General features: G+C 42.6%; 1 protein-coding gene across 1 annotated transcript in view; it reads right to left on the bottom strand.

Annotated features, from left to right (window-relative positions):
• Window positions 1-17,227, bottom strand: part of HIP1R (huntingtin interacting protein 1 related) — a 482,407-nt gene that overhangs the window by 294,064 nt on the left and 171,116 nt on the right. Inside the window, exons 4-6 of the mRNA XM_078667577.1 lie at window positions 7,820-7,876; window positions 3,368-3,448; window positions 1,326-1,402 (exon numbers count right to left, since the gene is read on the bottom strand). Of these exons, the coding sequence (XP_078523703.1) occupies window positions 1,326-1,402; window positions 3,368-3,448; window positions 7,820-7,876 (215 nt within the window). The remainder of the gene's footprint in view (window positions 1-1,325; window positions 1,403-3,367; window positions 3,449-7,819; window positions 7,877-17,227) is intronic.

Below are 17,227 nucleotides of genomic sequence, written 5' to 3'. Positions count from 1 at the left end.
CGTTGAGATATTCGGTGAGGTGTCTGTTAATGATTATCTCTAAGACCTTGACCGGGAATAGTAGAAGAGGAATCGGCCTGTAGTTGTCGAGCTTTGAAGGGTCTGCAGAGGGTTTCTTCAGCAGTGGAAGGACAGTTGCGAGTTTCCAAGCATCTGCAAAGGCCGCAGAAGAGGTGGAGGCAGTGAGTATGGGTGTGAGCATGACACTGATGGGTTGCAATCCTTTGGAACATGCATGGTGTGGGCAAGGGTCCGTTTGGGCCCCTGACAAAAGGACTTCATGGAGAGGACTGTTTCTTCCGGGGTGATGATGGGCCATGTAGTTAGCATAGTTTCTATGTATGAGATCGGTACAGTTGTGGGCTGAAGCTGCTGCAAATGGTGATTTTGTTGCTGAAGAATTGAGATAGAAGGGGGTAATTGAGTTGAAGGCGGCCAATGGCGAGGTGAAATATTTCACAATAGCGAATATTTATTTGCTTCTGTTGGTGCTGGCATTGATACGGTCCACAATATTGGCGAGTTGTGTGGTGTAGATCATTATGTGGTAGCTTCTTCAGGGGGATTTGAGAGTTCTCCTGTCTGCATTCTCTTGGCTCATTCTCCATTTGCGCTGAATAGGGTTACTAACTGGGTGTAGCAACTCTGTTTGCGGAGTGGTGCATAGGGCAGGGAGATTGGATGAGATGGGGATGCTGGGACTGAGAGGTGTCTGTGAGTGCATGTGTTCTGTCACTTCCTGTGGTTTCATCAGCGAATAAACAGTCTGAGTTTCTTACTCCTACCGCAATAATTATGGTGAAACGGCCCTCCTGCAGGAAGGCCTTATATAGGACACTGGGCATGTTTACATGTGTAACCCCCAATGGCATCTGTCTTATTGGAGCAAGGGCTTGCCGTAGAAAAGCGACAAAAATAGACATGTTCTCTCAGCTGGGAGGTGTGGGTCCCACGGCAGTTAGCAGTGGTTCACAGAGGTGAGAGGAGAACATCTTACTCTATTGAGAATAACATTGAATACAACTTTTCACTCCACTTTTACATATATTTAGCTTTTTATTACCTTTATTCATTATTCAATCTATTCCTCTCGGGTTTTTTAATTAATATCCACAAATAGTCTGTGTAGCAAAGCACCCGGACACCAATCCTGTGACATGCAGCACTCAACAGAACCAATACATATCCTACTGGGGAACTTTATTTTACACTCCAGTTTGGCATTTTCAGGGTAAGGTGGTGATGGCGTCTATGGAGAATTTGTAAACAATTTGTCATTTGAACAAAAGGTTTTGGAGTTCTCGGCTTATTCTCACAGTACTTACATGTTATTCACATCTGTGCCTGCGGCTTTCTCCAGCACCTCGTCTGACACTTCCAGATTAGGTGGAAACTCAGGATGCTAAAAAAATAGAAATATATTAAATTAAAGCACTCAGCCACTCAGTCAAATAGTCAAAATAGGATTCTACTTGTGAACAACTAACATTACATAAGTGCCTGATCTAAAACTCGTTCCCTAAAGCAGCCAGAATAGTTTAGCTCTAAAGAACTATTTTCCTAGGAAGGAATTTTTCTGGCGATAAAAATTCAAGTCCTCGATTGGCAGATTCATGTCAATCCACTGCAGACGTTTACGTATACATCCCAACTTATCAAAGTACCAGCTGCAAATGAGCATACATAAAAATACAAAAATTCCCTTTTTATTTATCATTTGTATATAATACTACTGCACTAACTGAAATTAGTGCATGCTACAAGGAATATTGTAGTTGCATAAAACAAATCAAAATCCTGTAATAAGTTTAACAGAATAACAAAGGGAGGGGATTGCGGAGAGAAGAAAAATAAGTATAATAGTGATTCCTAGCTCACATCTGATGCGTTCATTACTTCTGACAAAACGCAAAAGCCAGTGAATTTCTTTGAGGTGCAGGCGAAACAGGAGTGCTGAATTTTTCCGGTTGGCATAGATCTGGGATTTTTAGTTACACAGAGTTCCACAGATGGGGAGGCTTTAGGTAAAAGAGTTTACCATGACTAGGCTGCTTTTAGGTGACTCAAGAAGGAAACAGTCATTTCTCCTCAATCGTCAAAGTCTTCCTCAGACAGTTAACAAATGTGGTAGGTATGATGGATTCTTCAAATGGATAGCTTTAGATGTCAGACTATATACTTTATATTTCGATCTTTCTTCCAAGGGTAGCTACTGAAGGTGTTTTAATATAGGTGTTACGTGGTTTTAAGAGACCAACCGTGTCATTCAGCGAAAGAAGGCTTTTTAACAGAACATTGGTTGTTTGAGGAACACCCGCAAGGATACAGCCCGAGTCCACAAGTTAAATCACTAATTTGTAAGCAGATTTTAGTTGTGGGAGTGAGAGATCGTGCTTTAAGTTTTTTAGAGAGTGGAGGAAAACGTGTGCTGATTGTGTTTACTTGAGAGAAGAGGCATACGTTGTTGTCGAAGATGAAGCCCAGCCAATTAATTTCAGATGACAAGTTTGAGGAGAAGCCATCGAGTTTCAGTCTAGCCAATAACATCGGGTCGAATTTGATATGGTATTTTGGAGGCAGCAAAAAGAATTTGGATGAGAGTTTACCATAAGCAAATTCTCAAATATCCATTAGTAGGTTGTTCCCTTACTTTCTTCTGAGTGAAAACATTTTTCAACATCAATATTTCCTTTTCCTATAAACCTCTTAAAAACACAACACTTTCCTGCACTACTGCACCACTTACAACTTTATTTGCTGTACAATTAGAAGTTCAGAACATGGAGGGAATGCATTGATACCTGTATGGGAGTTCCCATAAAGTTATGACTGAACGCAGAACACATCTGCACTGCCGCCTCTACCGACATTTGCTTAGAAAGGCCTAATTACCAAATCTGCTTGGGGAAAAATCAGCACATCTACTGCATTTCCCATCCTCGTAAGTGAAAGTTCCACCAAGCAACATCTGCAGATCCGAATTGTATTCATCAGGGATATCCGAGCACAAATCCAAATCTTTTTCATGTATAGGGGCACGCATGCAAAAAATGTTACGACCATACTCACTTTACTCAAACTGATCTCCAATGCTGTGCCCTTTAACCCAGCTGGAATGGCAGCCCCAGAGGGGGTGAATGGCAATACACATGTCTGCTACGATAAGACACGGAGCGGCAATGGTATATTTCGTTTTTGTGGGGGTGGGAAGGGGGGGGACTGTGGAGCAGTGAATTACAAGAGGGTCCAGACTCTCCCTCCAACACTGCATAAATATTCCTCCTTCGGTGTAAAGTTAGCCATCAATAGGCTCAGTGCAGTCAACCAACCTATTTGACGCTAAAATGGAGAGCAAAGAACAGCTTACCTTTAGGTGAAAATTCATCTTATTGAGTAACAGTTTCACATAGAGGCTCACAAGTTGTCCGTATCGGTCATGTAAATGTCCCTAAGGGGGAAAAAAACAGAAAAGATTTTACACCAAAATGAATTGCCTCATGCAATACAAAAACTAAGGTAATTTAAGGTATTGACGGAGAGGGTTATTTAGGCCAGATAGTAAAGACTGGCTGTAGAGTCGCACACATTCCTGTTGGACCCAAAGTTGGCTCTGGGGACCGATAGTTCAAGACTCTAAAATGTGAGTTAGTGAGACTGGTGTGGACCAGAGTAAACTGGCGCATAAGGAAACCAGGAGAGCGCCTGACAAGCGTTTGCGACCAAACATAAGCGAGGGCCAGAACAGTATCGGTCACCAGGCAGGAACAGTCCAACGCGCTGATTCTATTCTTTCTGGCAGTAGAAACTCTGGACATCATTATAGGAGCTGGTAGCCTGCACAATATTATGAAATCAATCACGCTTATAGTTAAAACATAAAAACATCATTGCAACTGCTCCCAAATAGCTAATGGACCAACAATCTGGTCCCATCTAAAAACTCTCGATCTAGGGGGCAAATCTTTCTTGAACAACACTGCGTCTAAAATGGCAACTGTAAAAGACCATGTTTCTGCCTGGCCAGCCTCAGATTGTGAAACTTCCTTTCTCATGCCATTCTCCAAGAACGTCCTTGTGTCTGCTTTGGAGTCTTGATAAAATCTTTCTATATCCGCCATTAACGAGCAATTTAAGAAGAGCCTGCCTGCCCTTTGTGCAATACGAAAAAGTTCTTACCTCCACCGCATTTTAGATCAGACATGGGACATGTCCCAACCATCTCAATGATTTCAGCTTCCGCTCTGCCCATCATCTGTCAGGTCTGGTGCTCAGTCACTCTGTTACTTATAACAGTCCTGTGACTGTGCGTCCCTCCTCACCTACCTCCTGTAAATCTGGACTCCATCATTTCCTGACCCTATTTGTTTTTAGGCCTCGCCTAGAGATGTAGCATGCGCTGCTCGTGTAAGCGAGATCTATTGTTGCCGACTTGCTTAGCGATGCGGGACAGGATAGGTGCACGCGCTTTAGAAGACATGAGCTGGCGGCATTAGCTGACGTTGCAGGACAGGCCATGTGCACGCGTACCATTGATGCCATGTTAACACGCCTCCTGCTTGGGTAGCCTTGTCTTCTTCATTCGCCTTCACACGCGTGTGTGGAGGATGCCCTCGTGCACGGTGATCTCCTTACCAGAGGGTAGCATAATCCTCACAAACACCACTTCACATAAAAGGAGCCTACAGCAAAAGAACATGACTCGCAAATGTGCACATCTTGACAACCTCCATTCGCGGTGCCTACTCCCCATCACAAGCGCAAATCGCAACTCTTTCATCCATTAGGAAAAGCGTTTAAATCTGAGCCTACCGTAATACCCCTTTTTCCAATGGACCGGGTCTCAAAAGATATTTTCTGCTTCCCATGACTGCACCTCCCATTCTTCTGTGCGCTGCATTCAGATGTCACTCTCCCGATCACTACTAGGACAAGAGATGTGCACGTGCTGAGAGCTGGCAGGCAGAGTCTGGCGCAGAGGTAAGCTGTTTTAAATTCTGGTTCGATTGATAGCAATTTGGGTAGGTAAGATCGTTTTACATATGACCACCACCTTCATTGTGTAGAGGGCACCTTTACGGTAACCCCGCCCTTTGCCTGAGTGCATGAGCTACGATCACACAAGGTAAAGTTGCTTGGATGAATTCTTGTCCTGATATGGAAGGGCTGTAAATCAATAAATGTGGAATTTCTGTACACTGTGATACCTCACCCCGCCAGCTCAGTCTCTGTTTGTCTGTGATTGTTTCTCCATTGTTTGAGATTTAGTTTACATTGCCTGTGATAATCCCAGTGAGGCATTCTTCAGTGACCATGGTGTGTAATCAGGTGTGTAGTTACTAGCTCACAGGTTCACATTCTGGTGGGGTCGGCTGAGTCTTTCCTCCTTCTGGGGTTGATAAAACGAGCACCACAGCGTTGGTTACTAGTAACATTTGTAAAAGAGGTAGCCCACTGCCTCCACCCACATCTGCTGAGGCCACCAGATATGTATGCCTAGTTAGAAGTGAGCTGGGGCCTGTTTCACTTGCCCAGGCCTCCAGCAGGTCGGTACTGCCAGACCGCTACCCGTGCAGACCTGGGCCTTTCATGGGGCATTTTATGGGCCATGCCTTAAAATGCTTTTCCTGAAAGTTTATGAACGGGCCCGCCTGCCTTCAAGGCCGAAAGACATTAATCGTTAGCTACTTAAATCTCTCCTGAGTCTGTAGGAAGCCAGTAAAGATTTTACCCAAAGCTGTGCCATATCAACCCGCATCCAAATTTGTGGCCATCTGTATGCTTTTTATGGATTTATTTTGGTGATTTAAGCACTGGCATCTCGTCTTACACTCACCTACGAATGGCATACACACATTGAAATATAGAGGCAATGGGTTAAAGTTGTTTGCTATATGCACAGAGGTCGAATTGGGTGGGATCTGTGGGGAACGACATGGCCGTACTTTGTAGTTTAACAGAAAGAAAGCAACCGTCTGGGCTGATTCCAATGGTTTACATGCCTTTGGGATGGGGACGGGGCTCCTCTCCTGTGGAGTTACGGGCAGGACAGAGAGCTAATGAAACAAGCATTTGCAATGCAATAGATCTCGTAGTAGTTAAATGCAGAGCTATTGGTTATGCAAATGAAAAAGTAAAACGGCGGGCAAGCAATTTTTTTTAACTTTGTTTTATTCATTTACTTTTGTAGTAAGAGCTGCACCCCGCGCAGCGTGCCGTCATTGTTACAAAAGTAAATACATAGAAAGAAAACGTTGTTTGTCCGCCATATTAGTTTTACATTTGCAAAATCAATAGCTCTAAATCCAATTAATGCGAGACCTATTGCATTGCAAATGCTTGTTTATGAAGTGCTACTACTATCAAACCGATTCATGAGGCAGTGTATCTACTACCTGACAAGAACAACACAAAAATAGACCTAGGTTTGAGTGGAAAACAACTACACTTCAATTGCTTGAGAAACAAACGTATTTCTAAGAAATCAGAGGTGCTGATGCAAAGTACCAAAGAATAGCGGCATGTACAAGGGCACGGATAAACTCTTGCAAGGCTCTGGTGGCACAGAGAACAAACCTCAGACTAATCTGCGTCATCTTCAAAGCATGTGACGGCAACAACCCAAAATACCTTCAGGCATTATTTCCACATAAGACACTCAGCCAAAACCTCAAGTTCATGACTACAAACCGGATCACACATGCCTGATACAACCACAAGACTCATGGAGGCTGATGGGTGTACGGCTTTAGAACTCGGTGTGCCCAGATCGTGAGAATCAACCAAACTTGACAACTTTTAGGAAAACGTTGCCAAGGATAGGCTCTGCTAGCATACAGGGCAGAAGGCATCATTGGATGTGTAGCTGAAAGTGGCATGTCTTGACTATGAAACACATTTCGGTGGTGGAGTGTGAGGAAGGGAGTCTGTTCATTAGTTGTTATGCAGTACTTAAGGCAGAATAAATGTGTTAACGTTACCCAAAGTAATGGTATTCAGTTTATCAAACTCAAAGATGAAAGGCTAAGTTGGTCTAGCCAGAATTCAAACAGCTACCATGAGTAAGAGCCTAACTCTGTGGGCCACATGCTCTTTGATGAAAATGCTCCGGTTTCTCAGTGTGTTTGGTGGTGGTAGGCAAGGCCCAAAAACATCAGACCTAAAGCCCGCAGACCACAGAGGTCTCTCAACACAAATGAACACTTGACCCCCAACTACCTACCAACTTTAGAATGTTCTGTTAATTCCATAGTGTAGCAGCATATATGACTTTATGGTATCAGGATTCGTAGAACGGATTTAAAAAAACATTTGGGTTTAGTCTGCAAAGGTGAAAGTTTACAGAGCCAAACTAGATAGAATTTTAACCCAGGAAAGGCGGTAACGCACAATAAACAACGACAGGATAAGAGAGGAACCCTGGAGAACCCCATAGGTAACGGGCTGTTCTTCCCCAGGGAGAAGGTGGTATGCCACCTCATTGGGAATGGGAGGTCTGAAAAGATGTAATCCAATCCAAGTTCAACCCTGAGGCCACTAACACATCCGCCGATTATCAGGGTCAAGTGCCGCAGATAGAACCTACACAAAGATGGTACAGATCCCACTCCTATCTTCCCAAACCTTGCTAAACCCATTATAGAGCTGTCAATGGTTAGTGCATGAGTGGAGTGCACATCTATCACAACACCTCTCCCCTACATCGTGCTTAAATCACACTTTTTCAACATCTGAACTTGATCCCGTTCCCCAGCAATGGACTTCCAGCAATTAATCCCACTTTACCTATACCAGAAGTAAATAAAGACTATAACTCACTCACCCACAATTCCCCAATCTCACGGATGTTGCCTCGATGCCGTTGACAGTCTTGTAGGACCTGAGGAAGAAACACAAGAATTAGTAGGAAATCTGATTTTCATTTTATCACTGAACTTTCTTATGAGATACTTTTGACGATCCGAGCGGCAGGGGTATCTCAAGGGCGGGGGATGAGGCTGGTCTCTAAAAGGTCCGGCTTAAGCCTGAATGAACGGACCATCAGCACCAATGTTTGGGGTTTTTTCAGCATTTGATGTGAAAGTGACCTTGTGGTTCAACTAACTCGTTTTCAACTACAAATTCATCATAGACTCACTGGAGAGAAGAGAATTCCTTCAGGATCTGCCCAGACAATGGTGGTTCCTTTAATGACAGTCGAAAAGATTAGTGATGTCAAATTTCTGACAGAGTGTTATGATGTAAAGAGGAAGTCCAGTAGCCGAGGTTAGGTCATAGATGAAGGTTTTATTGAACTTAGATGTTAAGTTGGTCTTCTAGTAAGTTCTGTACTTAGCTCAGTAATTAGCTTGTATTCAGCCCCACCAGTAGCAGCCTCCTGCTGCTCAGCCCATCCTTCAACTGAGACTCCACATCATTGGCATCCTGTCATTCCATTACATCGCCATGCACACCAACATTCCACACAGCACATTCACACTGGATGAGCAGCAAAGGCAGAAAATCGGGAAAGATGCATAATACCATAAACCAGATATAACACAGAGGCAAAGATCAGATATTGATAGAGGAAAATTCAAGTGGGAGCCATGTGCCATTTGAAAAAGGTGGTTTTTCAGACAGACTTCTGAAGGGAAGGGAGTTCCAGGGAGTGTAGCCTGGAGGGATCATCTACCTAGGTAAAGGACAAAGGCACATTTTTTCCATTCTCTCCTCTCCCCTGCAGTGCTCGGTCATGCTTATTAGGAAACACGTGGGGTCATGGATGTAAGATTCTATTATGATTAGAGTGGTAATGCAGTTCAATCTCTACCACTCTACTGAAGGCTCCGCTGGGAAGCTTTTCCAATTAGCCTCATTCTAAAAAAGCCCGGGTTCTGGAGTTTCTTCAATGTGCCTGCAACAAGGGAATCTCAACATGCACCTTGTGGCAAGGAGTTATCGAAGGGATTCTCTCGCCAGTAAGGTTCAAGCCAAGTGGCAAAGCATGACCAGCTCTAAAGCCCTTATGTTTGTGGAAATATATTTACCACGGGTGCATGCAGGTTTTCAATTTTCTCACAAAATATATAATGTTAGCTTTCAAACCTTTCTCAGCCTAGTAGCTTGCTCCAACTGGTAAGCGGAAAAATCAGACCTCCGATGAGAGGGTGAACATATGAAATACTACATGTTGATTTTGTGAGCTAAAGCTGTGATGGTTGCACTCTCCTACAGCAGATGGGATCTATCCAAAGTTTTTCTACTGCATCCTCCGGTTGGGTACCTTTTCCTCCTAACCCTCCTCAAAGAGGATATCTCTTCAATATATACTAAGGGGGTGGCCTCAGTCACTCATTCATTCATACATCAATAGTCTTACTATCTCACCAGAGAGGTCTTCTGCCTGGAAGCTGATCTTGGTCAGTGGTTATCACCACAGTGCGATTCTGGAGTTTACACCCCACTCATGTAAGCAGCAGCTCTTGCCCAGCTCCAGTGGTCGATGTTTTATCAAGTGTGCCACGAGAGAGTTGGCAATCCGTACAAAATGTGGATGAGACCCCCAGGAAACCTCAAAGTGAGACCGTCTGAAGAAACCTGAGCCCATAGAGAATCCTCACGGAGCCTGTAGCTCTGTGCCTCCCTTATGACAGAACAATGAGGTGAGCCTCAACATTCTAAAATGGCTCCTACTAGTTGTCCAATCAGCACACAGCTATACTGAACAACGGAGCACTCTGCATTCATAACACTAGAATGCTAACAGCTGACAGTAAACTGCACATTCGTACTGTATACCAAAACCTTGCAATCTGAAATGCAGCATGACAACCACTGTCAAATCTGGCACAGATTAATCGGATTCACACAGAATATTTACCAGCATATTCATCGTACACTAGGATTCTCCTAGGTACCACCATCAAACCATATACTATACATCTGCTACTAATACACACCATACACAAATATATTTCCCTCTTACACATTAAATTCTACATGCAAATATCAGACTAGACAATATTTGGTGCAATACCTCAACAATGACATTGGGGCCACAAACGGTATTTTAGATATGGGAAGGGGAAAAAGAAAAGTTTATTTAAGAGATTTTTCATGGAGAACCACGTATGCAGAGCGCTGAACAAATGTTGGGTAAAAAAAATGTAAGCTGTCACAATTTAAGAATCAGAAGATTTTGAAATGAAGATACTCCGTGGTCAATCAAGTAGTTTGATGAGAATTTATTGCGAGGTTCAGAAAACAGGTCTAATCATGAAGCCTGGGTCGTAACTGTCTACCATGGAATCCGGAACTCAGCAGTGTTCCTGATTCCAGGTATGACACGACATTACCACACATTCCCCTTCGTAAAGAGAAATAAAGCAACACATAAAAGCAATGTATAAAGAACAAAAACTAATAAACAAAATACAAATTGAATTCTGAAAAGAAAAGACAAAGGCATGAATAACAAGAGAACATTTTGCATAGTAAACAATTCAGATCATCTATAAAGATGATAATCTTTATACCACACAGGAACTTGACATTTCCTCTGTGCTCGTTGGACAGGCACAGAGTCATCAGAAGAACAGGAAGACTTGCTTTCAGGAACACTGTGAAGGGTTGTAGAACCAGAGAATTTCCTCCAATTGCTAGCACTATTGGAAGACTTTAAACAGGTCGGAATTCCAGACACTGGGGACACTTCCTTAGGCCACAACCACCTAGGAATCTTTACCACTTTAGACATACTCCACATGTTACCATCTGAAAGTTCAACAACCTGTCTACCAACACGCACCACCATCAAAGGACCAGAATACCGTGACTCCCCAGACTTGACAAATCTACACTTCTTAACACGCACCCAATCATTGACACTGAACTGGGAAGAATCACTACACAGAGCACGATCAACCTCAACGGCCCTTCCTGTTCCAAGCATTCTCATCCAAGGTTGACTCATGTTGGAGCCACTCCTCCTCCCTCTCATCTTCTCAAAAGGAGACAGATCACCCATACTCCTAGGTGTGTTTCTGTAACACCACAGGACTTCACTAATGGTCTGTTTACAATCTCTACCATTCAGTAAGGCTAATTGGAGGCCCTCCTTAAACACCCTGATCCACCTCTCCACAATACCGTTACTTTTGGGATAATAAACTGACACACGTTTATGTCTAATACCATGACGCTCCAAAAATTCCTTCATCTCCTGAGATACAAATTGCACACCATTGTCAGTTGTAATAGACTCTGGAAAACTCTCTCTTTCAAACACTTCATTTAAAAACTTGATCACCACACTAGATGTTATGCTAGTAAACATTTTTACCTCAGGCCACTGAGACAACTGATCTATCAAGATTATAGCATACATCACATTCTTGTTAAACGACAAAGGACCAGCAATATCTAATGATACACTTTCCCAAACCCGTGAAGGTCTAGAAATGGGAAATCGTTCATATGCAATATGCTTTTGAGACTTATCACTCAAACAGCAATCCATACAGTCTCTGACATGCCGTTCTATGCATTTATCCATCCCTGGCCACCAGAATTCACTTCTAATCCTCCTTTTCATAGATGTCATTCCAGGATGCCCCTCATGAGCCATCTCTAAAATCTTAGGTTGCAATTCACGAGGCACCACCAATTGCAAACCCCTAAACAATACACCTTCAACCACAGACAACTCTTGAGCAACGTGAAAGAAAGGAAGAATATCATCAGACAACAAAACTTTGCGTGGCCACTGATTTTTTACAAAATTACAAACATCACTAAAAACAGAGTCACCACAACACGCTAATTTCCATGCATCCTCATGAACACAACCTTTGGAAATTTCACAAATTGACACAACCTTATCATCATCTTTGTCTTCTTCAACAATATTGTCATCAGGCACAGGCAATCTAGATAAGCAGTCAGCTAACACATTCCTAACACCAGGAATATACTCCACTTTAAAATGAAAACCCTGAAGCTTGTATTGCCATCTAGCAATCCTTGAAGTTGCTTTCCCACAACCTTTCGTAGTAAATAAATCCACTAAAGGACGATGGTCAGACCAGAGTTTAAAAACAGTACCGTACACATACTTGCGGAAATACTCTATACCCCACCAGCAAGCAAGAGCTTCCTTTTCTAAAGTTGAATATTTGCACTCAGCATCCCTTAAAGGTCTTGACACAAAGCCAATGGTTACCATTTGACCCTTTTGACGCTGCATTAAAACTGCACCAATACCCACATTACTTGCATCAGTGATGATAAATGAACAATGCGCAGTATCAAACGTTGCCAAAGCAGGTGCAGATGCAATGTTTTGCTTCAACAACATGAATTCTTTTTTGCAATTTTCATCCCACAGAAATTGAACATTTTTTTTCATCAAATTCCTCATGCTTGCAGTTTTATCAGAGAACAGGGGAATAAATTTGGAGTAATATTCGGCAAGCCCCAAAAAAGACCTGAGCTGATCTTTATTCACAGGGTCTGGAGCTAATTCAATGGCCCTGATTAAATTTAATTTCGGGGAAATGCCCTCCTTATTAATGGTATGGCCCAAATAATCAACGGAAGACACACCAAATTTACATTTTTCTTTTGTGAGCGTGAGACCACTATCTTGCAAAACATATAATACCTTATACAGAATTTCAGAATGATCAGATGGATTAGATGCAAAGATCAAAATGTCGTCCTGGAAGTACAAGACATTATCAAAATCCTTAAAAAGATTATGCATTACCCTTTGAAAGACAGAGGATGCTGATATCCGACCAAAAGGCATCCTTTTGTATCTGAAAGCACCCTCCGAAGTGATGAGACGTCAAATGCTTACTGTCCTTGGGTAACGCTATCTGGTGATAAGCATTAGATAGATCTAATGTTGAAAAAATGGATGCCCCCTTCAGTTTTGTGAACATTTCATTAATATTAGGCAACGGATGTCTATCCACCCATACGTTCCTGTTTAAATCTCTCAAATCCACACAAAGTCTCACCTTGCCGTTGGGCTTGTGAGCGACAACGACTGGGGACAACCAAACAGAAGATTCTATCTCCTCAATGACATCTAAATCACATAATCTTTTGAGTTCAGACTTTACAGCATCTCTTAAATGTAAAGGAACATTCCTAACTTTATGGACCTTTGGTACCGCATCTTCCCTAAGAATGATTTTATGCTCAAATTTTTTTAAGAGACCTAATGCAGATGTAGAAAAAACCGAAGGAAATTTCTTTTAACACTCAGAACCAAGATCAGACTCTACATTCATGACCAAGTCTGAATAACCAAGTACTTGTTCAGGATGATTAGGATCCAATTTTATCATTAAGTCTCTCTGTTGAGGCCATCCCAATAAACAGGACCCATCTTTTGCCACATAAACCTTGGAATTGATGGTTTTACCCTTAAAACTTAGAGTTGTTGTAAAAAAACCAAGGATTTCAATGGGTTTCTTTCCATACCCAAGTAACCTTATATCCGGAGGAGATAATTTTAAATCCGGAAACTTCTTTACCCATTCCTCACCAATGAGAGTATGTCTTGCTCCAGAATCTGCCATAACACTGATATCCTTCCCCCCAATAACCACAGTACAATATGGGGAATCTTTTGCACACGCATTAACTTCATACACTGCAAAAAGAAATTCTTCTTCAATGTAATCGTTATCAACTTCATTAACATGCTCATCAGAATTCCTTTTTTGAACAAAACCCTTACTTTTAAGGATTGAGAAAGACATGAGTTTTAAAACCCAGGCAAAGAGAACCGCAGGGACATGCTTTGGACTACTCAGAGCCTGCAGGAAGATCTTTCCCCTGCTCCCAGAGACCGCAAGGAGGCTCCTCATCCAGGGTCTAATCCTGGCAAGATTAGACTACTGTAACGCTATATACTTGGGAGCCCCTGAAGCCACCTTGAACTCACTGCAGAAAGTCCAAAATGCCGCAGCCCGCCTACTTACGGGCACACCTGGAAGATCCTCCGCCAGGCCGGCCCTCAACTCTCTCCACTGGCTCCCAGTCAGAGAAAGGGTCCTGTTCAAAGCCCTCTGTCTGGCCCATAAAACACTCAACAACAACGGTCCCCCTCTTCTGAAAGAACTTTTAATCCCATACAAAGCAGAGAGGGATCTCCGGTCCAATGCAGAAAACCTCATTGCAGTCCCTAGAGTGAGAAAAGCTAAGACCGGTGGCCGTCGCTTCTCGGTTCACACGGCGAAACGATGGAACCAGTTACCCCGAACACTTAGGACAGAACCGAACTATCTCCAGTTCAGAAAGACCTTAAAGACCTTCCTTTTCCCGCAAATATAATCCCACTAGTCGGCTAAAACCCCTGGAGAAGCAGATCAGCGCTGGGATGCTCTTCGGAGTTACTACGCGCTTTACAAAACCATTAAATAAATACAAAACCATTAAATAAAATTTTTAACTTGTACTTATTTTTACACATTTTACTAAAATGACCTTTCAATCTACAATATCTGCACACTTGTCCAATTGCCGGACATTTTCTGTCATTTGCTAAGTGATCAGGACTTCCACATTTGAAGCATGCATATTCTCTCTTCTCCTGGAACGGTTGATTTCTGTTTGTGAACTTAATTGGAGTTCTTTCCTCAAAATTAGATTTTTTTATGATATTGACTTCAGCAATTTTTCTTTCCGCAAGTTCTTTCACACCCAGTTTCATGTTCTCAAAACGGTGAGCAATATCCAACGCTTTGTCTAAAGTTAGATCTTCAGTGTCCAATAGTTTTCCTTGAAGCTTGACATCAGCAACTTTGTGGACCATTTGATCACGCAACATTTGATCATGGAAGGTTGAATAATTGCAATTAGATGCCAAAATTCTCAAGTCATTCATAAATGAATTTGTGATGGGAAACCACTACGTTAACTTTCTTTATATATTGTTTGTCCAACTGCTTGATCGCTTCTTCAAAAACATCTATCCCTTCTTCAGATGATGTTACACTGCTTGAACTCAGAGGTAAATGACTTAAGACATGTCTTCCTTCAGCACCTAAACAGTGTTTCAAAATGGCTAGTTTCCGTTTATCGGTGTAGTCATCCCCACCAATAGCTTCAATGTAAGCATAAAAACCTTCTTTCCATCTTTTCCATTCTAGAATGGGTTCACCTGGACTTGGTAGAAAAGGTGGTGGAGTTGAAAAACTTTCCACCTTGACCAAACAAAAATTTAAAATAAATTATAGTAGGTGAAATTTGGTGAAAACAAATGCAGTGTTTTTTGTTGAAATTGTAGTTTGATTACAATGCACTAGGGTAGGTCTTAAAGATATGAAGCAATGTTAAATTGTTTGGCAGTGTTAATACCAAATACGATGTTTCTTACTGATAAATGAAACGTTTAACACGTGATGTTATCACGTTCTCATTGGATTTCATTAAATCTTATCCCAAAAGATGGCCGCCATGCGTCAAAATGCGTGAAATCACGCCGTGACGTCACGCGCATGCGCACAGGCTCGTCATGGAGCCACTAGACTCGCGCAGTTTCAACCTTCGATTCCGGAAAATGCTCAAAATTAAAAATATCAGTCACAGATTGGCACAAAACTGTGGCGATTTCACCTGCTCGTTTCCGCTACGTTCCGTGACACAGCGCTGACAGCTTCCAAGGACAGTTCATGATCCTCCGCATACAACGAAATACAACGATGCAGGTAGGGACTCCAGGCTCTTTTTTTAAAGTTCTTGCCCAATCGTCGCCAGTGAAATGAAGGTAATCCGTGGTCAATCAAGTAGTTTGATGAGAATTTATTGCGAGGTTCAGAAAACAGGTCTAATCATGAAGCCTGGGTCATAACTGTCTACCATGGAATCCGGAACTCAGCAGTGTTCCTGATTCCAGGTATGACACGACATTACCACAGATTTCTTTGGACCTCCATGTCCCCCCAGGTAAGATTGAACAACAAAACAGACTTCATTCATGTGGAGTAGCTCACAGGCAGGGACAGCCAATAAGTGTATCCTCCCTCCCAAAGCACCTATGCAGCACCAACACCCTATGCTCTTCCCTCTAGAACCCTACCCCGACATTGTGAATTTGACATGGATATTCTGGAAAATCTGGAAAAGGCAGCGATTCCGACAGATATTTCGGTCTCTTGCAAATGACCTTTCTGGAAACCAGCGATCTCGCCCAAGGACACAAGGTCTCTATGTGTGTGAGGACCACACCCACTTCCGTTGTAACTCGCCACCTTCACCGCCCACGCAAAGCAATCTGTAGCCGCCCTAAGGTTGCGTCAGTGTAACATAAAAACAAAGAAGATCAAACCATGACACAAAGACAACAAACAGACTCTTCCACATGGAAACACCAAATGGCAACACTCATAGATGGCTAAGAGCAGTTTTTATTGCATGACCCACTCCAGCCTCTGAATTATCCTAACAGAAAGACAGCAAGAGCTGACAAAAATCCAGAAATGCAGACAGTCTCTGGGAATGGAAGGCAGACCCTGTTGATCTCAGCGGTGAACAATTTGGAAGAAATGCGCAAACTCTTGCACTTAGTTTACAGTCATTCTCACAGGACATTGTCATGTGTATACAAAGCCATGAACAGCAATGACCTGCAACTACATACGAAAGCGTCCCTGATGAGCATGGGGAGACACCATCCAGCAATATTGCATCAAACGTCACAAACACAATGACACAAAACTTTCAAACGAATTGGGACTCCAACAACCAAAAGCTAGGTCTCTTCCAAGTAAGATAGGAAACAGTGACAGGAGACATGGGGGTCCCGCAGTATATTCACAGGTATAGGACGTGGTCACGGAGTGACCCATGCACCTTATGAAGCTCCATTCTTGGTCGAAATCAACAACCTGCAGAGTTCATGCTGCCACACAGCCTTCCAACATCACCCAACTCTAGGTTCCTCTGTAAAAAAATTGACAGGCACAGAGTAACTACAGTTCTGCCTTAAGCGCACACATACTCCATCACGCCTACACAACAGAAGGTATTTTTTAAACAACCTTATGATCCTACTGGGCTTCCCCGCAAGTAAACTGCTGTATATTATAAATAATAACTATTATAGTGTTAGTTTTCCAATTTCCTTTCCTTGTCACCCCTATTTTCTCTCCCAGATCTCCCCTGTCCTTCTCTCTGTTATGGTACTTAACAAACAATATTTTTGACAGAATGTTCAGTTGTCGGTTTTGTGTGA

This window comes from Lissotriton helveticus, chromosome 11 (assembly GCF_964261635.1).
Source record: "Lissotriton helveticus chromosome 11, aLisHel1.1, whole genome shotgun sequence".
NCBI lineage: Eukaryota > Metazoa > Chordata > Amphibia > Caudata > Salamandridae > Lissotriton > Lissotriton helveticus.
Note: the sequence above shows the minus strand (reverse complement) of the source record. Positions and strands in the feature narration are given on the sequence as shown.